This window comes from Ovis canadensis, chromosome 19 (genome assembly GCF_042477335.2).
Source record: "Ovis canadensis isolate MfBH-ARS-UI-01 breed Bighorn chromosome 19, ARS-UI_OviCan_v2, whole genome shotgun sequence".
Lineage (NCBI taxonomy): Eukaryota > Metazoa > Chordata > Mammalia > Artiodactyla > Bovidae > Ovis > Ovis canadensis.
Genome location: NC_091263.1, coordinates 26369881 through 26397130, shown reverse-complemented (window position 1 = coordinate 26397130; position 27250 = coordinate 26369881). Strand labels below are relative to the sequence as shown.

Sequence of the window (27250 nt, the reverse complement as noted above, 5' to 3'; positions counted from 1 at the left end):
TGGGTACAGCCAGGGCCAAGGCGGGACAGGTACAAGGAGTCAGAGCTCAGGGCAACAGGGGGGTAGGTGGCCACAGAGGAAGGGTCTGCCAGACAGGCATCCCCAGGAGGTTGGTTGGCATTCGCCAGAGTCCAGCAAGGACCAAGGCGGGCTACTGGGGGGGTGAAGTCCCAAGAGGTACTCACCTGGGTTGTCCCCAGTGAAGGCCACCACTTTGCATCCTGGAGGAAACCCATAGCGTTGGACAAAGTAGGAAGAGATGGGTCCCTGAGGAGAGAAAGCAAGTACATTCTGTAGAAGCAAATCCCACCTGCTTGGCACAGCTGCCCACCCTTCAGGCCACGGGAAAGCAACAGGCCTGGGTGGGGCCGAGAGGCTCATCACAGCTGGGACGTCCTGTTCACAGAACACCAGTGGAGCCCAGCACGGGGCTGGGACCATGAACATGAAGTTGTCCCACTGCCTCAAGGCACGCTTGATTTTGAGAGTCAAGGCAGCTAGAACAAAACCGTCCCCAATGTGGGCTTGCTTTGTAAGCCCCAAATTCTGGATGTTGCATTAAAAATAAATAAATGAGAGGAGAAAAGCATTAAACAAACTCGTGGAAGTAGATAATGCCTTACACACATGCTCCATCAGCCCAGCAATCAGATCATGAGCAGTCAGACATGCATGCACGGAGGTCAATGTCCTGAAGAAAATAAACCAAGGAAAGGCGCTGTGGGGGAGGAGCCTCCACCAGGAACCAAGCTCTCAGGGCCCCTTCGAGACTTCCTGTGGGATCAGAGAGCAGGGATACTTTCTAGACAGACCTACAATCTTTAGAAAACAGTTATGAAAGGAAAGCTCCCCGACCCCACCCTCCGCTTTCCCTGACTTTCTCTTACTTCCAAAAATTTAAAATAAATGATGAGATTTCCTGGGACTTCTTAGTGGTCCAGTGGTTAAGACTCTACCCTTCCACTGCAGGGGGCGTGAGTTCACTCTCTGGTCAAGGAACTAAGATCCCACATGACCAGTGGCATGGCCATAAAAAAATTTTTTTAAGGGATTTCCCAGTGTCTGGGAAGACCATTTTGCTCCATCCAACAAAATTTCAGATTTCCATGAGAATAAAGCCTGGGAGATAAATGTCTTGGCCTGGGTTGCCTCAGAGAACAGTCTGAGTCAGCGCTTGTGCAGGAGGCTTATTTGGGGAAGTGACCCCAGGAAATGAGGGTGGGGGTTGAAAGAATGAAAAGGAAGGGGTGAAAGCCCACCCAAGGGTACTCTGGGGAGCCGGTGCTGGCTGTGGGCAGCATTTGAGGCAGGCTGTCCTCTTGGGGGTGGGACAGGGAGCAGCTCTCCACAGCTCCTCAAAGGAGAAAGGTGTGTGTGTGGTGGGGGGATTAACCCTGATCCTCCAGGCTGGCAGAGCACAGCTACAAAGTTCCAGACGCCCCCAGGGCAGAAGAGGGAAATGAGCTACAGCTCAGGCAGAAGGCTGCCAAGGTACACGGGAGACCACAACTGCTGGCAAAAAAGGTGGGCTGCGAGGTTGTGAGGCGGAGGCGTCGCTACATGACATCTCCAAAAATTTTCCTGCAGAAAAGGAGAGAAAGCCATCTGGGCACCACCTTCAGAAAAAGAGATGACAGAAAACATGAATTTTGCTTGTTTCCCCCCATCACGTGGGTACATATGTTTCAAACGAAAACACACTTTTCCAAATCAGTTCTTTTCTGTTCCTCAAGCTGCTCGTGTCTGCACGAGGCCCCTCTTGGAGGCATGTGTTCTTGGTGTAAGGCAAACAAAGCTGGCTGCCGTGGACAAAACACTGCTCTTCATCGACTGGAAACTAAGAGCCATGTGCAATACCAGTCCCAGAGGCTTGGCTATCTTCTGTTCACCCTTCCTTTTTTCCTTTCTGCTGTGCATCAGCCTGCCTGGGTTCTGAATTGTCTGCTTCAGTCAGGCAGGACACCCTTAGCTCTGTGCTCTGGCTTCACGGCACCCTCTGGGAGCCTGTGCATGCTCAGTCACGTCTGATACTTAATGATCCCACGGTCATTCTCTCCCAGGCAAGAATACTGGAGTGGGTTGCCATTTCCTCCTCTAAGGGATCATCTTGACCCAGGGATCAAACCCACGTCTCTTGCATTGGCAGGCGGGTTCTTTACCACTGAGCCACCTGGGAAGCCCACCCTGGGGATGAGGATGACAATCTGGCTTTGACCTTCTGCTCGTGGTGGCAAAGGCTGTTTTCAGCTCCTACTGTTGATAGAAAAGTGTTCCCATGGCTGGAACTGCCAACAGGAGGCACTCGCGGTAGCCTGGTTCTCCTTATGCCCTGGTCTCCCTCACAGCTAACACTCTGCCCCACCCAGCACTTCCACTTGTTCTAGTATGGGGCAGGTGCTTCCCACTAAATGGCCGAGTGCAGGGCGCAACCAAGAACTCAGCTGGCCAACTAGGAGAAACCAGAGCATGGACAGCCAGTGGCTATTCTGAACATGGGTGCCACTCCAATGGTTAAAGTTCTTTCATTGAATTGTCCCCTTTATCAGGTACGTGTGCTTAGTTGCTCAATCGTGTCCAACTCTTTTGAGACCCCGTGGACTGTAGCCCTCCAGGCTCCTCTGTCCATGGAATTTTCCAGGCAAGAATACTGGAGTGGGTTGCCATGCCCTCCTCCTGGGGTTCTTCCCCACCCAGGGACTGAATCCGGGTCTCCCACACTACAGGCGGATTCTGTATCATCCGAGCCACCAGGGAAGCAGACACAGAGTCTGCAGATATTTTCTCCCAGTTGGTAGGTTGCCTTTTCACTTTGTTAATGGTTTCCTTTGCTGAGCAGAAGCTTTTATTTTGCTGTAGCTGTATTTGTTGGGTTTGCTTTAATTGCCTCTGCTTTCAGGGTTTTTTTCTTAATATTTATTTGGCTACACCAAGTCTTAGTTGCAGCATGCTGGATCTTCAATCTTTATTTTGGTGGCATGGAAACTCTTAGCTGTGGCAGGTGGGATTTGGTTCCCTGGCCAGGTTTGAAGCTGGGCCCCCTTCATTGGGAATTTGCCGTCTTAGCCATGGGACCACCATGGAAGGCCCCTGTTTTCAGTTTCAAATGCAAAAAAGCTCTCTGCTGAGTATCAAGGAGCTAACCACCTGTTTTCTTCTCAGAGTTTTACGGTTTCGAATTTTATATTCAAGCCTTTTATCCATTATGGATTAATTTTTGTATCTGGAGTAAGACAGTGGTCCAGTCTCATTCTTCTGCATGTGGCTGTCCCAAATGTTTTTCATATTAGCCCTGGGACCAAGCACCATCTTAAGTACATTAAACGTATCACCTCATTCATTCTGCACAACAGCCTGACAGATAGAAAGTAGTAGCATTCCTACTGCTCCGGAAACAGTGGAAGTGATGAGGAAACTGAGGCACAAGGTCACAAAGGCGGTTAGCAGCAGAGCCCAATTCCACCCCAGACAGTGTGGCTCCAAGGCCCATGCTCTCCCCAGATCACCGGCACTTCTCTTTATTTCCTCCAGACTGCCTGCCCCAAGCTTCAGTGGTGGTCCCATCCCTTAAATTTCCATCTTGTGCATTTTTTCCTAAGGAGTGCAATCACCCAGAACATATGCCTTCAATCCTTTTCCCATTCTAATTATTTTCCAGGGCACAATTTTCCAAAGTCCACTCCCCACCCCCCTCACCCCCTCCATGAGGCAGCAATCTGCAACTGGGCCTGAGCACCTGAATGCAAGGGAGGGATCCAGACTGCTCTGACTCACATCAACTACTTATCTTGTACTAGACAAAGTTCCAGGTGTGCGTGTCCTTGTGTAAATGGATGGATGTGCGTGCGGTCGGGGGTGCGGGGGGGTGCGTGTATGTACTATACCACTTCCCCAGCAGCAAACCAGCTCTCCAGTGAGCCTCGCCACTGGGCACTGGGCAGGGGACCTACCACAACGGAGCAGGATGGCACTGGTCGGCCAAGCTTCTCCTCTAAGCGAGGTGCGCAGGCTCCAAGGCAAGCCTGTGACCAGACTTTGTCCTGAATCTGCAGCAAATTCATTCCAGAACCTAAGGAAGGAAGGATACAAGAACGAAAGAACAAAATTTTGAAAAATGTGTGCTTTATTCATTTTCCACCCCAATTTCTGGGCCATACCTTGTGGCATGTGGGGTCTTAGTTCCTCAGCTAAGGAGCAAAGCCACGCTCCCTCTATTGGCAGTGTGGAGTCTTAAGCACTGGACTGCCAGGGAAGTTCCAAGAGAAATCTTTAAAAAAATCTTCTGTAAAAATGCACAAATCTAGCCAAGAGGGGATCATTCTCAAAGCAGGCGTGTACCTGGAGCTCTTCCCTGATGGAATGTATGCAATAGATCTGGGTCACTCTCCAGTGGGCCTCTGATTCTCTAACACCTGGCTGGGGGAGACGGCTCCCGGCAGCAGCATCTAGGATGGCTCTGAGTGTCCCCTGGGGTTCAAGGCTCTGAGGCAGCCCTGGCACCAATGTGGGATTTCTCAATCGCATCTAACTTTTCAAGGGAAGCTCTCAGATGCCTCCAAACTTCCTCATACTCATCACTAAGATCAGCTATGTGTGCGTGAAAGTCACTCTGTAGTGTCTGACTCTGCGACAGTCCCCAGGGACTGTAGCCTGCCAGGCTCCTCTGTCCATAGATTTCTCCAGGCAAGAATACTGCAATGGGGAGCCGTACCGTTCTCCAGGGGATCTTCCTGACCCAGGGATCAAACCCAGGTCAGTCTCCTGCAGTGCAGGCAGATTCTATACCATCTGAGCCAACAGGGAAGCCCTGGTGATCAGCTAAAACTTCCCAGAATAATCTACTTCTCTTGAGGATGGAGAGTGGGGAGAATCCAGAGCACAGGTGCATGGCCCCCTTCCTGGGGCCCAGGAGGCGGCAGACCAGTGGGCTGGGTGCTGCTGGAGCCCTGTCCCCATGTGAGAGGGTTAGACAACTGGTAAATTAGTAGGTGACTTCTAAGGTGACAGTGAGGGGAATGGGTGGAGGCCCAGCTGAGGGTGAAGCTCAGCAATGTCCACAGCAGCGATGGAACTTTCTCCGGCAGCGCTCAGCAGCCCTGCTGAGTGTGGAGAGCATCGGTGGGAACAGGCTGCTCCATGTGTGTCACTCTGCTGGCCTGAGCTCCAACGAGCTGGGCTCCTGTGCGGGAGGAAGCTTTTCTTCTCCAGATTGTGAGCAAAGCTTGGGGACCACTCCTTCATCACTTTACTCTCTCTCCTTGCAAACTAAGCTAGCGTCTGGCACACAATGGCGCTCACACACTTCAGCAGAACTCCCCGCGCCTGGGAGCGTCCCGGGGTCTCCTGAGGGCACTCTCCCAGGCCTGGGCTCTTGCTCTGCCTCCTCCTCCCTCCTTGGTCCCTCCTTCTGCTCTAGCCTCAACCCAGAGCTCCTTCAGCAAGCTCCTCCCAGCTCTCCTTCCTCACTGGCATCATCTGCATTTATTTTTGTCAGAGTTTTGATTCCAGAAGCTCATCACTCTCCTGAGTTCTCCAAATGTGAACAAGAACTTCAAAATATAACTCCTGAGGGAGCCAGGCTACAAGACGGTACCTGTTCATCCCCCAGTCCTAGTGTCCACACCACGTGTGGTCCCTTCTTCTGGTACCTGGAGGTCTGTGTGCCCAGGGACAGGGGAAGAGTGATCCACGTCACTCCCAAGACTAGTGTGTAAAAGACTCTGCAGCTTCTGCTTGGCTGCTGTCTCTCTGTCCCTTCCCTTGGGCTGAAATCTAGCTCCCACTGCTCCAACTGCTGTTGGAGGGGTTAGGACAAGGAACCGAGGCCTCCGGCCAACAGCCACATGTGTGGCCTGGAAGAGGATCCTCCAACTGCAGTCAAGCCTTTCAGTTCAGTTCAGTTCAGTCGCTCAGTCGTGTCCGACTCTTTGCGACCCCATGAATCGCAGCACGCCAGGCCTCCCTGTCCATCACCAACTCCTGGAGTTCACTCAGACTCACGTCCATCGAGTCAGTGATGCCATCCAGCCATCTCATCCTCTGTCATCCCATTCTCCTCCTGCCCCCAATCCCTCCCAGCATCAGAGTCTTTTCCAATGAGTCAACTCTTCGCATGAGGTGGCCAAAGTACTGGAGTTTCAGCTTTAGCATCATTCCATCCAAAGAAATCCCGGGGCTGATAGCCTTCAGAATGGACTGGTTGGATCTCCTTGCAGTCCGAGGGACTCTCAAGAGTCTTCTCCAACACCACAGTTCAAACGCATCAATTCTTCGGTGCTCAGCTTTCTTCAAAGTCCAACTCTCACACCCATACATGACCACAGGAAAAACCATAGCCTTGACTAGACAGACCTTAGTTGGCAAAGTAATGTCTCTGCTTAATGCTGGAGGCCAGCTTGACTGCCACTTCCTCAGATACCCAGAGCCAGAAGCATCCAGTCAAGCCACTCCCTGATTCCTGACTTTCAGAAACTCTGTGAGATAATAAGCATTGATGGCCCTCAGCTGCAAAGCACTGGGGTCATTTGTTACCCACAAAAGATAACTAATACCCTCCCTTCTTGGCAACGGACAGTAGGGATGGAAGACTGGGTAAGATTCATGCTGCCGCACACCTGCTGGACAGGCCCAGCGCTGGACTCTGAAGACTTACCATCACTGTAGTCAACAGGGGAGTAAGACCCAAGGAAGAGAGAAGCAGCGAAACTACTGACCAAGGAGATTCTCTGCAAAAGAGAAAGATACCGTGAGATCTATGACTCATGAACAACCGACTACTTGGGACACACACACAACAGGACAAGAGTGTTAAGTTGGGGAGGGAAGTAGAAACTTTGAGCAAGATGCCCCAGCAGTGAGAGGACGGGGGATGCCTCAGTCTCGCAGGGCATTTGGAGTGGCCAGGACACCAAGCGGTGACCCCTTAGGAAAGCCTCTCGCTCCGCGGTTTCTGACAAGTCATAGAACGGCCAGGTTCAACAATGACAAGGGGAAAAAAGGCATTCCCTGGTGGTCTAGTGGTAAGGATTCCAGGCTTTCCCTGCTGGGGGCCTGGGTTCAATCCCTGGTCAGGGAACTAAGGATCCCACGAGCCTCGCAGTACAGCCAAACAGCAATAACAAAACCTAAGAAGAAGCCACCCTGAGGGAAGGCAGTTTTCACCGGAATCCATATGCCGGGGAGTGTGGCGCCCTGATCCCTTCCTCCATTTCTATGACTTTTATTCACAGAGGAAGTAGATGTATGGCCACAGAATCCAGAACCAACCAAGACAGTTTCAGGGGTTCAGAATGAGTAGAAGTGGAAGCCGTCCCCTTTGGAAGCCAGAGACCCCAAACATGAGTGGGAGGAACTGATAGTTGATTTCAATGTCACCCTGAGGGTCTGTGCTTCCACACGCGAATCACAGGCACTGGGACCACGGGAGAGAATGCCATCACCTCCTGTTCACAGACTACCTCTGTTCTACACACAGACTCTGGAGAAGTTTTATCATCCCCTCCACTCAAAACCTTCATTAATGGCTAACACTGCAGAATAATCTGGAACCTTGACTCACTAAAGAGTAAACTGCATGTTAAGATTTAAAAAGCAGTATGGTTTAACACAAGCTGACCATTTTCTAATTACTTAGAGATGAGTCTCACTAGCCAGGCCGTTGAGCTGCTTCTCAGGTGGCATTAAGTTCCGGCTTTCGGCAACTGTGGATCAAGGAATGGAACCTGGGTTCCCGGGATATAGGTTCTGGTTGAAGGGCCACAGCTAGAGACACACTGGTCCAGGTTTACAAATTTCCTAAGAAAACAGAGACTCCACGCCTATCAAGCTCCTGTTAGGCATCCTGTATCAACAATAGGATACTGAGCCCAAAAGTAAAAGTGTTAGTCACTCAGTCGGGTCCAACCCTATGCAACCCCATGGACTATAGCCCACCAGGCTCCTCTGTCCTTGGGATTCTCCAGGCAAGAATACTGGAGTGGGTTGTCATTTCCTTCTCCAGGGGATCTTCCTGATTCAGGGATCAAACCCAGGTCTCCTGCATCGCAGGCAGATTCTTTACTGCCTGACCCACCAGGGAAGCCCAGGAAGTTGAGGAAACAGAGATGAAGGGCATCCAGATCTACCGAGGTGGTCCCTGGAAGACACCAGGCCCCCTGCTCCCAGTCTGACCCTGACCGCTACCCTTCTGGTCAGGAGAGTCCCTGACTTTTCTTTCCTATAATTCCATTCTTTCCCTCTTCTTTGGAAAAAGCCTGACAATGAGAATAAAAGCAAACTGAATACATTTCATTTTTAATGTCTGCTCATCAATGTTTTTAGCCCATGTACATGAGATGTATATTTATGCAAAATTAGAGAAAGAATTCGACCCTGACTTGTAATCAAAGAGGAATGTTTAACCAACCTCTGTGTGTGAGTAGGCCTCGGGGTTCTGCTGGTAAATCTTTGCAATCTGGTTTCCTGTAAATCGCTGGAAAAAGAGTGCAAGTACTTAAAAACCCATATCCTTTGGAGAATGATCAAGTCCATAAAGTACTCACAGAGTTAACATAGCAGGCTCTGAATAAGAGCTTAAGAAGGTTTCTGAAATCTGGAAATGTCTGATGTCTGTTGAACACCCTTACTAATAATCTCGCTTCTCATGTGGCAGGATGTCTGTTCCGACTGAAGGCACCCATGCAGGCGACTCATGTATTTTCCGAACCCACATCCTTCCTACCTCAGGTGGCCCAAATAGGGTTGGTCTTATTCCCCGAACCTCTACTCCAGGGAGGGTGGCATGAGCCTGGCTGAGCCAACAGCAGCCACCCCGTGGGAGGGGGTGGGACTGTGGCTGAAGCCAACAGGAAAGAGGTACTCAAATTTTTTTTTTTTACTTTCCCAGGAGCTACACCAAGTGCCTGTAAGCACTGACTCCTTTCGGCTTCAAAACTACCCAAAATGTAAGTGCTGTTTGTATCTCCAAGTTAGAGAGGCTGAGATCGAGGTGCCATTATCAGCCACAGACACAGCAGAGCTCTGACCGGGGCGCAGCAGCAGCAGACCTGCCCTCACTGGACGGGCAGTGCAGAGGGCGTAGCTCAGAACCACGGGTCAGAGTGCCCTGGCCTGGCTCCACGGGGCAGCAGCCACACGGCCTCCCAGGAGTCCCATAGGGGCAGGTCACCAGCGTGTCCTCCCAGACCCCCAGGGAGAAGGGACCAGGGCCGGCATTCAGGTCTTCCTCCTAGACCAGACCCTGTCCCCAGATCACAGCGGGCGCTCCCACCTCGTAAGCGCGGGAGCCGGTGAGGCGGCTGAGAGCCTGGGCCCCGCCCACGGCGGCCTCCAGCTGGCGGCACTGGGCTGCGGTACTGGAGTCCATCCACACCGGGCAGTTGCTGATGGAGAAACAGGCCTGGAAAGAAGGAGCACAGGCGTGAGCTCCGCCTGCTGACCCTGGGGACCATCCTGGCACCGGCGGCCACACTGCCCAGCACAGCAGGGATGAAGTGGATGTCTCTCCCCTGGACATGACCTTGGAAGACCCGTGGGTAAGCCATTCACGTCCAAACCGTGGTCTGGCCTGGGCGGGGGGGCTCTTTCCCCAGAAAGCTCTGGGTAGAAGATTCTGGCGAGCGTACCTGAGCACCGCAGGCAACAGGAGAGATAGGAAGGGGGTGGCAGAGGGCCAGAGCTGCAGCCAAGGGCAGGCTGGCCCGGGCATGTGGAGCTTGAGAGAAAAGAAGCCAGAGCCTGCATTACCAGCACCGCTGGGAGGCACTAGGTCCCCTAGCTTTCTGAGCAGGGAGCTTGCCAGAGTCGTGCTGGACTGCAAGGGACCCACGTGATGAGGGCTGTGTGCACCCAAGCCTTTGTTCCGACTACAGGGATGTGCATGGCAGACCACGCTCACAGGACTGCTGCTCAGCCATCTTCCCACACCCCTGACGATGCCCAAAAGCCCTAGGCTTCAGGACCTACAGGGCTCAGAGCCCTTCTTCCCTACCACCTCCCGTAGAAGTTTCTCAGCCTCCCACAACCTGGCCACAGTCACCTGTAGCTGCTCATGCAACGGAAGGTCCGGTGACAGGCTTGTCAGCACCTGGCTGGCCCCAGTCTTCCAGTACACGCTTCCATGTTGCTGCCAAGGGAAAACCCAAGCTTGTATCAGCCTCCTGGAGACCGGAAGGACCCCAGACTACACGCCAAAGAACTGGACTCTTAAGTCCACGCCGGTACTTCTAAGTCACAGAGCTCATCACCTTTATGAGATTTGGTTTTCATTTCTATAAGATGAGGAGGAACTCTGCCCTGTCCACCTCAAAACATGGAGGAACAAACAATTATTGGTCTAGATTTTGGTGCCTTTGTAAAACTGTATTTAAATATATTGCTCAGAATACTATCTGACATTCACTCATTTATTCATTTACCACTATTCAGTCAACAAACACTAACTGACCACCTAGATCACGCCAGGATGGGACAGATGACTAGGGTAGTACCGTCCCTATTCTGGGGATACTGGAGTTTAGTCAGGGGAAAAGACACAAGTGGACAATTACAAACCTCTACTAAGGGATTTTCCTCGTGGTCCAGTGGTTAAGAATCCACTGTGCAATGCAGGGGACATGGGTTCGATCCCTGGTCAGGGAACTGAGATCCCGCATACCACGGAGCAACTAAGCCCACGGGCCACAGCTAGAGAGTTTGCGCTGCAACAAAAGATCCCATGTGCTACAACACGGACGCAGCCAAAAAAAACCTATGAAGTGCAGTGGCAGGGCTGTGGAAACGCCGGGGAGGAGTCTAGCCTGCTGGGGGTATGCGTGCATAGAAGTGGATGTGGTAACTAGGAAAGGGTCCCAGAGTTGGGTGCAGGGGTACGCCATGAAGAGAGTAACTGCAGTTGAGAGTGGCTGGCATGTGCAGGGAAGGAACCTGAGGTTGGGGTGGGGGAAGAAGGGACTGGATGGGGAGGTGGCAGCCTACCCCTTGGTTGGGTTTTATCTTGGGCTGGTGAGAACTCTGGGTGGCCAGAGTCGAATGGATGAAAGGGCCTGTGAGAGCCCTGGAGAAGGTAGGCTGGAGGTAGGGAGGTGGAACAGAGGCCCAGAGAAACACAGTGGGTACCAGGCCTGGGGCCACAGAGGTGGCACTGGAGAAGAGGTGGCAGATTCAAGAGTCAGGGAGAAATGAGCAGGATTAGGGGGCCCCCTGGAATGCGGGGGCAGGAGGACGGGGGAATCGAGGCTGACACTTGGGTTGTGGTCCCAGGTGGGGAGGGACAACTCCCTGAGAAAGGGCACCAAAGGAGGGCACCTGGGGCAAGACGGAGCGCCCAGTCAGAGAAATGGCAAACTTGAGGCGCTCCTGGGACATGTGGCCAAGGGGGCAGAGGGGGCGTGTGGGAGGGAGAGGGGGTCCAGGTGCGGGAGGCAGCCGAGACCACCAGGGACTCTGTTTAGTAGAACAAGGACACAGTCAATAAGTTTCAATAGGTCAGGGGAAGAGGCACCTTCAGAAGAGTTGGTGAGTGCTCTCTAATGAGGATGTGAAGACATGCTAAACCAGCATGGGGCAGAGTGACTCAGAGGATAACACTGGACTGGAATCCTCACTCCCCCTCCTAGCAGCTAGGTGACCTTTGACAAGTGACATCACCTCTCTGTGCCTCCGTTTCCCCATGTAAATGGCAATGATAATAAAAACAGTAGCTAAAACTTGGAGGGTTTTTTGCACTGTCCTATCTATTTAACATTCACATTGACCTCACAGCAGATTAGAGTATGGGGGCACCAGAAAGCTGGACAACGTGCCCCAGGTCACTGCTTGCAAATGACAGGGCTAGGGATCAAACCTGGAGCCCCCTGTGCTAACCACTGCAGGATACCTCCTGGTACGACTGCTATGAGGACTAAGTTAGTGCATGTAAGATGTTCAGCACCGCACCTGGCATACACTAGGTGTCCAATGTTCTTTGTCATTACCACACTACTATAGTTATTAGCATGATTTCTGACTTTATTTTTACTTCCGGAAAAGAGGGAAGCCATTGCGTACCTTCAAACAGTCATAATAAATTCATGTCACATTCTTCCTCCATCCCCTTGGAGGACCTGGATCCAGTTCCTCCTCACCCAGTGTTCTCTTCTGTACAACATTCAACTGTACGAACTGTCTCAAATCCTGTGTTTCATCCTCCAAGGTGAAACAGCTATAGGGATTTTCACTGCAACGAAACTTGTGCAGTGACTCTCAAGAATGTGCACCGTCCTTTGAGGGGAGCCAATGGCACCCCACTCCAGTACTCTTGCCTGAAAATCCCATGGGCGGAGGAGCCTGGAAAGCGGCAGTCCATGGGGTCGCTAAGAGTCGGACACGACTGAGCGACTTCACTTCCACTTTTCACTTTCATGCACTGGAGAAGGAAATGGCAACCCACTCCAGTGTTCTTGCCTGGAGAATCCCAGGGACGGGGGAGCCTGGTGGGCTGCCATCTATGGGGTCGCACAGAGTCGGACACGACTGAAGTGACTTAGCAACACCTCAGCACCCACAGCACCACCCAAGACAGACGCCCCTCATGCTGCAAACAGAGGCTGCAGCAAACACACCTGGCCCGCCCCAGACAAGGCGAGGACTTGAGAGAAGTCAAAGCCCGAAGCCTTCATCTTCTCCAAGATGATATCCAAAGCCTGAAAAGAAACACAGGACCCACCATGACTGTCCTGAACCACGGAACCAGGCTAATGCCCAAGCCTGGATTTTCAGTGCCTGCCCTGTCAGTGGAGATAAAGAAGAAACCGATGACTCAGGATTTGGAAGCAGAGTACATCAATTAAATGAGTAGGCATCAACCAAATAAAAAGGTGAGCTATGCTAAAAATATTTTAAAGAAATGGAATCAGAAACCAGCAATCCTCAAAGTTTGCCTCTCCAACTGGTGACCTCCAAACATTCAGAAGGGCCTCTCAGGTGGCTCAGTGGTAAAGAATCCACCTGTCAATGCAGGAGATGCCGGTTCAATCCCTTAAGTTGAAAAGATCCCTTGGAGGAGGAAATGGCAACCCACTCCAGTATTCTTGCCTGGGAAATTCCATGGACAGGGGAGCCTGGTGGGCTACCGTCCACGGAGTTGCAAAGAGTTGGACAGGACTGAGCATGCACGCAAGTATTCAGGAAGAGCCGAAACCAGGTGGCTCAAATTTTTGTTTCTTTTATCTGCATTTTCAGTCCACCATATTACTGATATGTCTTCACTGCAATGGAGAAGCAAAGAGCAAACTTGAAGCTCCCATCAGAACAAGGCTCCACAGACTTTGCTGGTGGTCCAGTGGCCAAGACTCTGAGCTCCCAGTGCAGGGGGCCCTGGGTTCAATCCCAGTCAGGGAACTAGATCCCCCACGCCATGCAGCACAGCTAAGCATCCGAGAACTGAAAAACCTGTGGGCAGAGGACATTCAGTTGCTACCTTTGTCTGACCCCTGGTTCCAGGGTCCCAGGTCCCCTGAGGTCCATGAGAGAGCCCTCGGCTCCTATCACACCTGCCTGTGCTATCCACACCCTAGTCCTGTGGCCTCACAGGTAATGCAGGTCTGGCAACAGGCATCTTCCTTCCTCACTGGGCCTGAGAGGCAGGCCTAGCTTGGGATGGATCTAAGCCCGAATGGGCAGGTCACAAGTCGCCACACTGAGGGCCCCTGCCGCTGGAGTTGAAGGGCCTGGGGACTGAGCGCTAAAAGGAGAGTGTAAGGGCCATGTTTGGATCTCAGGGTACACGGGAGGACACCGGGCCTGAAAGTGGAATGTTTGGGAAAGGTCTGCTCTGTGGCATTTTAAAGATGGCAGGACTTTCCAGCTGCTCTGGTTTCGGCACCTGGAAGCCCCTCTGTGAGTCTCTTCAGCTCAGAAGTCCTGCCACCAGCTAAGACCGAGGCTGGCCCTGGATCGTGCAGACTCCACCTGCCCAGGAGGACCTGGTCTCAACAGGGGCTCTCATGAGCTGCCACCTTCAGGCTTCTGAGCAAATTTCCAAGTCTGCTGGTAAGACAGGCTGGGACAAGAGAGGGACAGGAATCCCTGTCTTACCTGGACCCACATCAGGACCGGAGAGGTCACTGTCAGGCCATCCTTGTGAACATGAACTCCACCCTGAGTCCTACAAGCAGAAGAGATAATGTGGGACAGAGCCTTAGGTGGGGGCCCGGCAATGGCAGATCCGGGATCCCTCCCGCAGAAGGAGAAGCACCCCGCCCCCAGCCTCGTGGGGGAACTCTAGATTGAACAGGGAAGATGATGGGCAAGATGGAGAGAGAAGGCACGGAAATTGCCCAGTGTGGCTCAGAGGTGGCAATTCTCCGAAAGCACCAGCAAAAACAAGCCTTCTAAATATAAGGTGTTCACCCTGCAATGCTGTCACTTGGAGCAGTGGGCATAAAAGGGTTAGGAAAGTTTGGGGTTGGATGAGAAGCCCTTCCAAGTCCACTTCCTAATTTTGGAGTGAGGAGGCCTTTTAAACGATGAGTCAAAATCAAGAAGCAACAGAAAGAGACTGAGATATTCAATGACATTAAAAAACAAAAACTCAAATATGGCGACAATAATCCATGCAGGAGAGAAGAAATAATAAATTTAATAAAAATTAGACCACAAGTTGGAGAAGGCGATGGCACCCCACTCCAGTGCTCTTGCCTGAAAAATCCCATGGACAGAGGAGCCTGGTGGGTTGCAGTCCATGGGGTCGGAAAGAGTCGGACACGACTGAGCGACTTCACTTTCACTTTTCACTTTCATGCACTGGAGAAGGAAATGGCAACCCACTCCAGTGTTCTTGCCTGGAGAATCCCAGGGACAGGGGAGCCTGGTGGGCTGCCGTCTATGGGGTCACACAGAGTTGGACACGACTGAAGTGACTTAGCAGCAGCAGCAGAGCACGAGTCAACAAAAATGAAAAGAGAAAAATCAAAGAAACCAAAAGCTGATCCTATGGAAAGGTCAACTGATAAACCTCTAGTCAAGCTAATCAAGGAAAAAAAAAGAGAGAAGACATAAATTACCAACATCAGAAATGAGAGAAGGGTCTTCACTGCTGATCTCACAGACATCGGAAGACAATAGAGGAATATTAGGAACAATTCTATGGCCACAAATCTGATAGGCTAGATGAAATAGACCAATTCCTTGAAAGATACAAACTACCAAAACTCTAAGAGGGGTGGCCTGTAGTAATATAAAATATGAAAGCAAGATAGCCTCCAACCTCAGCTCAAAGGAGACACATCAGCTGGGGAAGAAACAGATGGCAACAGAAGGTGATGGGCAGTGAGATGGAGAGGCCAGAAGGGAAGGCTTCAAGGAATAAGTGCTATCTGAAATAGACACGGAGGGACACTTCCACCAGGACCACTCCAAGCCACCTCAAAATCTACAGATCCACAACGGTTATGAACTGAATTGTGTCCTTCAAGGTTCACCGTGTCCTAAGCCCCAGTACCTTACAATGTGACTGTGTTTGGAGATAGTACCTTTAAAGAGATAATTAAGTTACGAAGAAGTCATCAGGGTGGGCCCTAATCCGGTATGGTTGATGTCCTTATAAAAGATAAGGGCATAAATAACCAGGAGATGCCAGGGGTGCACTCACACAGAAGGATGGCCACGTGAGAGGCAGCAAAGAAGGCAGCCATCTGGAAAGCAGTGAGAAAGATCTCAGAGGAAACCAACCCTGCCAGCACTTTGAACTTGGACTTCCAGACTCCAGAAGAATAAGAACATAAATGTGTCTTGTTTGGATTGCCCTCGTGGTTCAGTCATTAAGAATCCAGTGCCAATGCAGCGGACACAGGTTCAACCCTTGGTCCAGGAAAATTCCACACGCCTCGGGGCAACTAAGGCCATGTATCCCAACTACTGGGCCTGGCCTCTAGCGCCTGTGCCCCACAAGAGAAGTCAGCCCAACGAGAAGCCACACACTCAAACTAGAGAGCAACCCCCACTCCCCGCAACGAGAGAAAGCCTTCTCGCAGCCACAGAGACTCAACGCAGCCACAGTGTTACTTAATCTTTCAAAAAGTCTTGTTTAAACCACTCAGTCTGTGGGATTTTGTCTGGAAGTCCTACCAAACTAATACAAAAATCTAAAATCATGATCTTTTTCCCAGAAACCAATTCTCTTTCACAGTCTACTATCCACCCCGGAGGCCAGCCAGAAGCCTCACTCTCATATCTCATAATAAATTCTGTACCAAGACCTGCCAATTTTACCACCCAGCTCTCTCTCATCCAATCAATATCATTTCTCATCCAGATAATCTTTGGAAAACCTCCTCAGTGGTTTCCCAACATGTACTTTGGCCACATCCTATCTGCTTTCCCACTGCACCCAGAGAGATCTTTTTAAAAAACAAAAACAACCATCTCACACTGTCCCCTCCCCCAATCCCTACAGCCCTACAGTGGGCAACCATAGCTTTTAAGATAAAGACAGACTCCATTCCATGGCTTATATGGCCCACCCCACCCTCTCTGCTCCCTAGCCACTCAGCCTTCTTCAGTTCCATGAATGAGCAGTGCTCCTTGCCACAGGGCCTTTGCACATGCTATTCTTTCTGCCTGGAAAGCTCTCTACCATCTATCACCTGGCTAACCCCACTCATTCAGATCCTGGCTTAAGCACTACCTCCTTAGAAACATTCTCTAACCTACTCTTCCAAATCTAGATCATATTTCTTTACAATAAGTACTTAAAGAAGTGAGATCCTTTCCGTCAGAGGCCTTTTCTGAGTTTATTAAAAAAACATTCTTTTGTGTTTTTTGTTAATCAATCAGTCTTTGCCTGATATCAATCTTCCCCACTAAATGTGAAGAACTGAGAGAGCAAGAACCATGACTCTCTGCTTCACCATCAAATCCCAGCATGCAGCACAGTGCTTGGTACAAAGTGAGTCTCTACTGATACCTACTACCTATATGAAGCCACGTGCAGAATTCAGAAAGAATGCAGGAGAGTGCATTCCAGGCACAAAATAAAGATGTTGAGTGATGTGTCAAGGTCGCCCTCCTCGCAATCTGAGGAAACCAGAATAGTGTGGTTTATAAATGTAAAAAGCTGGAATTCCTTGGCAGCCCAGTGGTTAGGACTCCATGCTTGCACTGCAAGGAGCACAGGTTCGATCCCTGGTCAGGGAACAACCATCCCACAAAGGCCATGCAGTGGGGCCCCAAAAAAGGGTTTAGGGTGGACCCCAAAACCACCCCCACACACACACACAGGCACCTTAGGTACATACCCAAACTCTACAAGGTCTCTGTCAAACTGCACACTGTCCTCATAGAAGACACTCAGCTCTGCATCAACAGCAACAACTTTTACCTGGAAGGTAAAACAGTAAAAATAATGGATAGACTTTTCCTCAGCTTCTACACTGGTCCGGGGATATGAACATCACCAGGTGAAGCCCAGCCCTCTAGAAGTGGTTCAGCCTGGAGACCTCCTTGAGGCTGCGGTGCATCGTGGCAATTATCCGGGTAAGAGGCCTCATCTGACGACATATCCGAAGACTTAGTAAAATGAAGAAGTGGAGGGGCTAAACAGAAACACCCCGAAACATTCCGGGAATTTCTGCCCTCCCAAACAGCCAAAGCCAAAATCCTCTAGAAGTAGATGTTCATGGATGAGCTGGTTCCTATGGCAGGCAAGAAGGTCTGAGGAAGTCCCAGAGGAGAAGGAATGGGAGGCAGGGTTTGGAGATGTCTCTGGGGTGTCCACGCCTGCAGGGCTCTAAGAGACCAGGCAAGGTCCCCGGTTTGTTCCCAAAGGCCATGATCAAGGACCAGAGATACATGTCCCAACGGAGCAGATTCCAAACTCCAGGGTACAACTCCTTTACTGGACAGATGCAGAAACAGGCCTAGCAAGACAACCTGACTTATCCAAGGTCCCCCCCAGGAGTTTCTGGTCAGGGATAGACCACAGCCTTGCTCCCCTGACCCATCTGTGGAGAGGGGTTTGTCTTTAACTGCGACCATGTCCTAAGTTAAGGAGAAGGAGCCCCTTGATACCCCAAACTGGAAAGCAAATCTTGACTCTCCTTGCCTGCGTGCCTGACTCAGGGAGCACCACAGTCGGGCACGTTGACCTGGGCACGCTGGTGCCATCCAAGGGCTGTCACAGGCGGAACAAAGTTCAGGTGTGCATCGTGCCCGTTTCACTTAAAAAAAAAAAAAGGTTCAAGCGGTGATCTGGTTCCCGGTCACTGGCTCCGCCTGCGTGTCTCCCCGTCTGTCTGGCCCTCTGTTTAAAGCAGCTGAGTTCCTTCGGGTCCCTGGCAACCTGTGCTCAAGACGGCGTGCGAGCCTTTGAGGTTCCCGGGCATCTCCCCGCCGCGTGCCCGCGGATCCCTTGAAGGGGTGGGGGTGGAGGGCCCCCTTTCTGGGAGAGCCGGGGTACAGGCCTGGCGGAGGTGCCGGGTCCCCGGGGAAGCCCGAGAGAGAAGCGCTCGCAGCGCGGCCCAGGGTTCCGGGCGCCGGGGTCCCCGCCAGCCCGCCCCGGGGCCCGCGCCGATACCTGCTGCGTGCTGAAGTCCCAGCCCAGGCAGCAGCGGCGAGCGGCGCGCTCGGCCATGGCCGCGGAGGATCCGGCGGCGCGCCGTTCCGTCAGTCCTTCCCGCGGCCGGACTGTCGCCGCGCTCCAACGCGCAGACACGCCGGGCCCGCCCCTCGCCCCGCCCGGCAGAACTCCCGGACCCGGGGCCCCCGCCGCCTTGCGCTCTGGCGCCACCTGCGGGCGAGCGAGGTGGGGACGCGCCGCTGCTCGGCATCAGGTGCTTTTCGCACCTGGGCGACCAGCAGCTCGCTCCCTCCAACCCCACCTCGCCCGCCTCCATCCAAATGTGCTCCCTGCGCAGACCCGGCCTTATCGCGGCCTGCCTTCCTTTGGAGGACGCCTGGACCAGAGGATTCATCCTTAGGCCGGCTTGTTCCCACCTGTCTCTCTGAGAGCCCGGAGCCTGGGACCTCCGAGTTCGTCTCTCTCAGGTACTGGAGCCCTGTCCACTCATGGTGCGGCGTTAGGGGGCACAGGACAATGGACCCAGGGACTGAATCTGCGCTGTCGGCAGTGAAAGCGAAGAGCCCCAATCCCTGGACCACCAGGAAATCCCTAGGCATTAGCTTTGAAGTACTTTTTAAAATTCAGCACTGTTTTTACAGTTTACTCATAGTTATATGTATTCTCTGGTTCCCAAACTGTGCGCCCAGGTGCTCTGGGAAGGTGCAGGGAACCCACAGGGGTGCAGTGAGGTAGTTTTACTTTTGGAGGGAAAGACGGGCATGCTCATCTCAACCTTTGTCAGTCTCTAAGGGCACTGGTGAGTGGTTGACTGTTGACTGCTGGGCAGTCAACGGTTCTTACACTGAATTTGCTAGATTCTTTTCTAGGATAAGGCATATCTTTGCAAACCTGTGTCATAGTGATCAGCAAATCGCGGTGATTAAGCAGTCATGGTGATAAACAAGTACTGCAGGGAAAATTAAAGTGCAAAAATAAGGGCAGCAGTTTTCAGTCTGATCCTAATCTTTCAAGAGTTGTGCAACACCCAACAGGCACACACATCCCCTTAGTGAGTAATTATGCTTGTTTAAGAAGGAAATGAAATCATTTTCTCTCCCTACTTATGTGCACTAATTTCTTTAAAGAGCTTTTAAGTTGTTAGGACACAGGTATATATGAAGCCATTTGGGTCTAACTATTGATCCTTACTAAACAGAACCATTAATCTCTTCTTTTGGCCAAGAAGCGCGTGACAAAACTCAGATTCTGAAGGATGCCATGAAGTGTACAGTGTGTGGGAACCCCTCATCTGCTTGGTTGCTTGTAACAGTTCTTTCGTGTTCATTAGTGTACTGACCCCAGGTTTTGCTGCTCAAGCTGCCCCTGAGGGACACTGGGGTGGACTCCAGTTCCCCACTATTGCAAGTAGCACAGGTTGAAACCTCCTCATCCATGGTTCTGTGGACCTCTGGGGGGAATTTTTTTTGGGGGGGGGTGGGTAATATCCAAGAGTAGGGTTTATACTATGTGTGCGTAACTCGTGTGATCAGAGTACTGGATTACTTCTGAGAATCGCTATACTGGTCTACACTCCCACCTGGAATGCCCAAGGGTACCTGAACTTCTCCATCCTATATATATTACCTGGCATTTATATCCTTTTTGATTTTGGCAGTGTAATAGGTGAGGAGTGGTTTCTCATTATTGCTTTAATTTGCATTTCTCTCATTATTGATGATTTTGAGCTTCTCTTCATATACACTCACCAGCCATTTAGGATTTCCTGACATTCAGTGAATCCCCTGCTTATTCCCTTTGCCCATTTTTCAAATTGGGAATTTTTGTCTTTTTTTAAGGATTTGCAGGAGTTTCTTATATTTCAAGATGTAAGTTCCCAATTGGTCTTAGGTATTGCAAATATCTTCTCTCAATATGTCATTTATCTGCTAACTTTGTCCATCTTGCCCTTCATGGACTGGAAAAATTTAATTTGAATGTAATAAAATCTGTCAGTTTTTCTCCATATTGATTTTGTTTAAGAAGTGTTTCCCCACCTTCAAGCCACAAAGCTACTTTCTGACATTTTCTACAAAGATATTAGCCTACATTTTCTTCTCCTAGCAAGGTCTATGACCAACCTAGACAGCATATTAAAAAGCAGAGACATTACTTTGCCAACAAAGGTTCGTCTTGTCAAAGCTACTGGTTTTTCTGGTAGTCATATATGGATGTGAGAGCTGGACTATAAAGAAAGCTGAGCACCAAAGAATTGATGCTTTTGAATTGTGGGGTTGGAAAAGACTCTTCAGAGTCCCTTGGACTGCAAGGAGATCCAACCAGTCTATTCTAAAGGAGATCAGTCCTGAATATTCATTGGAAGGACTGATGCTGAAGCTGAAACTCCAATGCTTTGGCCACCTCATGCGAAGAACTCATTGGAAAAAACCCTGATGCTGGGAAAGATAAGAGGCAAGAGGAGAAGGGGACAACAGAGGATGAGATGGTTGGATGGCATCATCGACTCAATGGACATGAGTTTGAGCAAGCTCCGGGAGTTGGTGATGGACAGGGAAGCCTGGTGTGCTGCAGTCCATGGGGTCACAAAGAGTCGGACATGACTGAGTGACTGAACTGAGCAAGGTCTTTGACTGAATCAAGTTTTCTTTCAGTCTAGGTGTTTGCTAACTGAATATATTACATCTTGACACACAAGTCAGTGAAAACTAATCTGAGGGTAAGCACTAGATGTAAGCTCTTCAGAAAAAGAAAAACATTTCATTTAGTAGATATAAAAATGAGAACTCATTGTAAAATAGGAAAAGGGAGACAAACATAAATTCAGTTTCTATACTCTGTTCACCAATGAAACATCCCTGAACTATCTCTTCATTCTTTAAAGTCTGCAGCCGCAACATGAATTTTTCTCAAAGTTAACCTCTTTGAGAAAAACTCTGAAGAAATATGCTTTCTGGATAAAAATGCACTGTTTTTAAACTCCAATATATTTTATTCTGTTTGTGTAATAATAGCAGACTAATTGTTTTTATCTAACCTACCTAAAGCTGTGTTCATTAGTACTGATGCTACTGAAACCATTCAGGCATATATACATCCTTTTAAATAAGTAGTTTTAAGAGTGAAAAGTTAGGAGTATACTGGTAGCTTTATATATATAAAGCTATATATATATATATATATATATATATAAAGTTTGATATATAGTATATATATCCCTTCCACTTTTAACACAAAGATAAAATCACTGAATCAAAAGTAATCAGAAATTGGGAAATGTAATAGAAAATTCAGGCACTTCCCTGGTGATCCAATGGTTAGGACTTGGCACTTTTCACTGCCATGGCCCTGGGTTGGGGAACTAAGATCCTGCAAGTCGCATGATGTGGCCAAAAAATGAAAGTTTAAAAAAAATCAATTATAATTCAGATTCACTAATTTAGGGCTTCCCTGGTGGCTCAGATGATAAAGAATCTGCCTGCAATGTGAGAGACCTGGGTTTGACCCCTGGGTTGGGAAGATACCCTGGAGAAGGGAACAGCTCCACTCCAGTATTCTGGCCTGGAGAATTCTATGGGCAGAGGAGCCTAGCATGCTACAGTCCATGAGGTCGCAAAGAGTTGGACACGACTGAGTGACTTTCACATTCAATAATTTATTATACCTGTCTGAAATCTTATAGATTTCATCTTGAGATATGTCAGAAATTAAATAATTCTTCTTTCTGTTCTATCTCAAAGGTAGTACAAGATTTTTGTAAGATCAGTGGGACACTATTATGAGTGAAAAGAAATGTTTTGAACTATAGCCCTTAGCAGGGCAAACGTCATACAGATTTGTTTATCCAAGTCTGAGGGTAAGGGGTGGGTCCTGCCTCTAGTTAAATAAGTAACTCAAGCAGCTGAGATTCAGATTTTTTTTAAAGCTGATCTCAGCTATTAAAAAGAATGCATTTGAATCAGTTCTAATGAGGTGGATGAAACTGGAGCCCATTATATAGAGTGAAGTAAGTCAAAAGAAAAACACCAAAACAGTATATTAATACATATATATGGAATTTAGAAAGATGGCAACTATGACCCTATATGCAAGACAGCAAAAGAGACACAAATGTAAACAACAGACTTTTGGACTCTGTGGGAGAAGGTGAGGGTGGGATGATTTGAGAGAATAGCATTGAAACATGAATTATCATATGTGAAATAGATTGCCAGTCCAGGTCCGATGCATGAGACAGGGTGCCCAGGGCTGGTGCACTGGGATGAGACCCTGAGGGATGGGATGGGGAGGGAGGCAGGAGGGGGGGTTCAGGATGGGGAACACATGTACACCCAGAGCCGATTCATGTCAATGTATGGAAAAAATCACCACAATATTGTAAAGTAATTAGCCTCCAGTTAAAATAAATTTAAATCAATGGCACCCCACTCCAGTACTCATGCCTGGAAAATCCCATGGACGGAGGAGCCTGGTAGGCTGCAGTCCATGGGATCGCTAAGAGTTGGACACGACTGAGCAACTTCACTTTCACTTTTCACTTTCATGCATTGGAGAAGGACATGGCATCCCACTCCAGTGTTCTTGTCTGGAGAATCCCAGGGACGGGGGAGCCCGGCGGGCTGCCGTCTCTGGGGTCGCACAGAGTCGGACACAATTGAAGTGATTTAGCAGCAGCAGCAGCAAATCAATAAATAAAGCTGATTTTGTGTTTACATCTGGAGAAAAGTTTGATGGACTTTGATGTTCCATCAGATTCTAAAGAGCCCTGAGGAGAAAAGCTCCTGCTCTTTCTGTGTTTGTATTCACCTCAGAAGCTAATTTGATTTAGGAAAACTAAACGTTGGTGTTCTTCTCTTGCATTTTCCTGGTTTTACTGCTTTTATCCCTTGGAATCTCAATTTCTCCTATTCCAGTAGTGTTTAAAGCAGATAATTAAACCCTGTAGTTTTGTATACATGAAAGGAAGGTCTGGAAATATATACTTCAAGTTTTGGGTTTTTTTCAATGAGTTTCTTTTCTGTCAAAGACAGACTTAAATATTTATTCGGCTCTTCTGGGTCTTAGTTGTGGCATGCAAACTTTTATTTGTGGCATGTGGGATCTAGTTCCCTGGCCAGGGATCAAACTGGGCCCCCTGCATTGGGAGCACAAAGTCTTAGCCACTTTCCATTAGGGAAGCCTCTCCAAGATATTAACAATTATCTGTTGGAGTGAGATTTAGAAACTGGTGGTTAGGGAGTGACTTCTGCATTTGAATTTACTCTGTATTGTTGAGCTTTTAACTTGTAGACTAAAAGAATAAAGAAAAAGAAAACAAGCAAACAAAATAGCAGTAACAGGGTGGATCTCAGGCTGCTTAGTACTTTTAACTTATTCTCTTAAATAATTCCTGAGTCAAAGAGGAAGTCAAAATACAACACACTGTTTAGAACCAAGGAAAAGGAAAACATCCTTTCAAGAACTTTGGGGATACACCTACTCAAAAGATAAATGCATATTCTTGAATGCTTTCATTAAGGAGTGAAAAGAGCAACTAAGCCCGTGCACCACAACTACTGAGCCAGCATTCCAGAGCCCATGAGACCACGTATTGCCGCTACGAAAGCCCGCCCGCTGTCTAACCTGTGCTCCGCAACAAGAGAAAACTCCACCAGGAGAAGCTCGCTCGCTGCAACTAGAGTAGCTCCAGGTTGCTACAACTAGAGAAAGCCCAAGTAGCAACAAAGACCCAGCACAGCCAAAGATAAATTTAAAAATTGTTTAAAGAGTGAAAAGAAATGAACGAACATCATATAGTGAGCAGAGGGGCTTCCATGGTAGCTCAAATGGTAAAGAATCCGCCCTGCAATGAATGCAGGAGACCCTGGTTCAATCCCTGGGTGGGGAAGTTCCCCTGGAGAAGGGATCGGCTACCCACTTCAGTATTCTTGGGCTTCTCTGGTGGTTCAGATGGTAAAGAATCTGCCTTCAATGAGGGAGACCTGGGTTCGATCCCTGGGTTGGAAAGGCCCCCTGGAGGAGGGGCATGGCAACCCACTCCAGTATTCTTGCCTGGAGAATCCCAGTGGACAGAGGGGCCTGGCGGGCTACAGTCCATGGGGTGGCAAAGACTCGGACATGACGGAGCGACTAAGCACAGCACAGCATACATAGTGAGCAGAGTTGTGTATTCCCCAAATGTACATTCAAGTTCTAATTCCCAGTACCTGTGAATGTGACCTTATTTGGATATAAGGTCTTTGCAGTTGTAATCAAATTTAAATGACTTTGTACTGGGTGGGCCCTCGTCCAGTGACTGGTATCCCCATAGGAAAAGAGAAATTTAGACACACACACAGATACACACTCAAGGACTGCTGGCAACTACCCAAAGCTAGAAGAGGCACAGAAAGGTTCTTTCCCAGATTCTCCAAAGAGAACACTCAGTTCAGTTCAGCTGCTCAGTCACGTCTGACTCTTTGCGACCCCATGGACTGTAGTACGCCAAAGGCTTCCCTGTCCATCACCAACTCCCGGAGCTTACGCAAACTCATGTCCATTGTCGGTGATGCCATCCAACCATCTCATCCTCTGTTGTCCCCCTCTCCTCCTACCTTCAATCATTCCCAGCATCAGGGTCTTTTCAAATGAGTCAGTTCTTCGCATCAGGTGACCAAAGTACCCCACCATAATCTTAATTTTGGGATTGTAGCCTCTAGAACTGTGAAAAAGTAAATCTCCATCTTTAAACCACCCACTTTGTGGTACTTGTTTCAGCAGCCCGAGAAAACTAATACACTCCATAAATCAGGGGCTCTGAAAGATACACAGCCTTTTGATCAACTTCCCTCTATGTGTAAAGAAATGCCTGAATTTTACATAACTGCTGAAGTCCCTGTTAAACTGCCCACTTCTCTAAACAATATGTCATGGACAGCTTTTCATGTCTGCAAATATAGAGCTTTAATAAACTGTATTAACTATATAATCTGAACAGTAGCATCTCTTAGTAATGACTTAAAGTTTGTTTTAAAGAAGATTGGGACTTCCCTGGCAGTCCAGTGGTTAGAATTCCACTCTTCCACTGATCGGGACATGGGTTCAGTCTTTGGTTGGGGAACTAAGATCCCATAAGCTTCACGCCCCCGCCCCCCTGCCAAAAAAAATTGAAATAAAAAAAAATTTATTTATTTGGCTGGGCCAGGTCTTAGCTGCAGCACACAGGGTCTTTATTCTTCATTGCAGCAGGGGGGACCTAGTTTCCTAACCAGGGATCAAACCTGGGCCCCCTCCCTTGGGAGCATGGAATCTTAGCCTCCAGATCACCAAGGAAATCCCCTCAAATTGTATTTTCCCCAAATTGTATATTTTTAATGTAAGAAAGCCGCAATGAACCTCCTTGTGTACACCTATCTTCGTATCTCCTCCTTTGGGTAAGTCAGGGGAGGATTCCTGAGTCAAAGGGTAGACAGAGTCAGAACATCAATATTTGTGCATCATACCAAACTCCCCTCCAGAAATGCTGCACAACTCTACTGCGGTCAGGTCAGCACCCTGCTCTCTGCTCCTTCATTACTCTGCCTTCTGCTAATCTCTCTTTTTTAACATCCTCATTGATATATAAGTCACATACCACACAATCTATTTAGAGTACTCGATCAATGGTTTTGAGTGTGTTCACAGAATTGTGCAACCATTGCCACAACCAATTTTAGGACACTTTCATAAGCCCCCAAAGAAATCCCCTTGTTCATTCGTTCCCATTCTCCCCAAACACTGGCAACCACTAATCTACTTTGCCTATTTAGGACATTTAAATTAAATAGAATCATACAACCTCTGTGGCCTCTTGTGACTGGTTTACTATACTCTGCATACTTTTCAAGGCTCATTCACATTGCAGTGAAGCTGAGCCTCCTAAAACAAAGTTTCCTTACCTGGTTTATGATTAACCTCTCTATCGAAACCATTATTCCTTTTCTTGTCCCCTCTGACCTTGATCCTGTGCTCACTGAACCCTAATCAACTAGAGGTATCTGATGACTAAGACAGCTACTGTTGATACCATGGAAACAGCATCTGTGTACTAAAATTGCTGTTGTAGATATCTAATGTACAAACTCAAGTTACATCTCCAGGGCAAGATGAGCTCACAGGCCCCTGAGCCATGGACCATCTAGATCAGAGAACTGGAAACTGGAAAGCTCATGACTCCTTGAAACTATGATTTTTAAAATATCAGGGAAATGATACAGGACAATGACTAATCTCAGCTTCCTTGTTCTTCCCTTTTAAAAACACCTCCAACTCGAAGTTGGAATGGATCGGAAATGTGTCCCCCGCTCCCTTTCTTGGCACTCTGCAATAAACCATGACTTTGCTGCTAACATCCAGTGTCAGAGTTTGGCCTTCTACACTGCAGACACAGGAGCCCTTTGCTAAGTAACAGTAGTGCATATAAGTACTTCATTTCTTTTTTGGGCCAGAAAACATTCTACTGTATGGATGTATCACCCTAGAGCCAGCAGGTAACCCTTGTGGAAGGCAAAACTGACTCTGCGTCCACTGCCTCAAAGCCGGCAGAAGCTCCTCACTGCCCTCAGGATAAAGACACAGCCTGACCTCGGCCTATGGGCGTGCCTACATCTCAGCTCCCACATTTCAAGCCCTCAACAGCCTCATCTGGCTAGTGGCTAGCCTATGGCCTGTTAAAATATACAATGC

General features: G+C 49.1%; 1 protein-coding gene across 5 annotated transcripts in view; it reads right to left on the bottom strand.

Annotated features, from left to right (window-relative positions):
* The window catches only part of XYLB (xylulokinase), a 41420-nt gene extending 22668 nt beyond the window's left edge, over positions 1 to 18752 (bottom strand). For 3 of the 5 annotated variants that reach the window (XR_011250812.1, XR_011250810.1, XR_011250811.1), the window contains exons 1-10: positions 18548 to 18709; positions 17271 to 17353; positions 14071 to 14140; positions 12597 to 12677; positions 10034 to 10120; positions 9266 to 9394; positions 8402 to 8467; positions 6650 to 6722; positions 3948 to 4066; positions 186 to 267 (exon numbers count right to left, since the gene is read on the bottom strand). Coding sequence is in view for 2 of the 5 variants with exons in the window: in XM_069561483.1 (XP_069417584.1) it covers positions 186 to 267; positions 3948 to 4066; positions 6650 to 6722; positions 8402 to 8467; positions 9266 to 9394; positions 10034 to 10120; positions 12597 to 12677; positions 14071 to 14140; positions 17271 to 17353; positions 18548 to 18604 (847 nt within the window). In the remaining 3 variants the exon portion in view is untranslated. Of the gene's footprint in view, positions 1 to 185; positions 268 to 3947; positions 4067 to 6649; positions 6723 to 8401; positions 8468 to 9265; positions 9395 to 10033; positions 10121 to 12596; positions 12678 to 14070; positions 14141 to 17270; positions 17354 to 18547 lie in introns of all 5 variants that reach the window. The other 2 variants (XM_069561483.1, XM_069561484.1) reach the window with 2 other exon arrangements.
* Positions 18753 to 27250: the final 8498 nt, after the last annotated feature.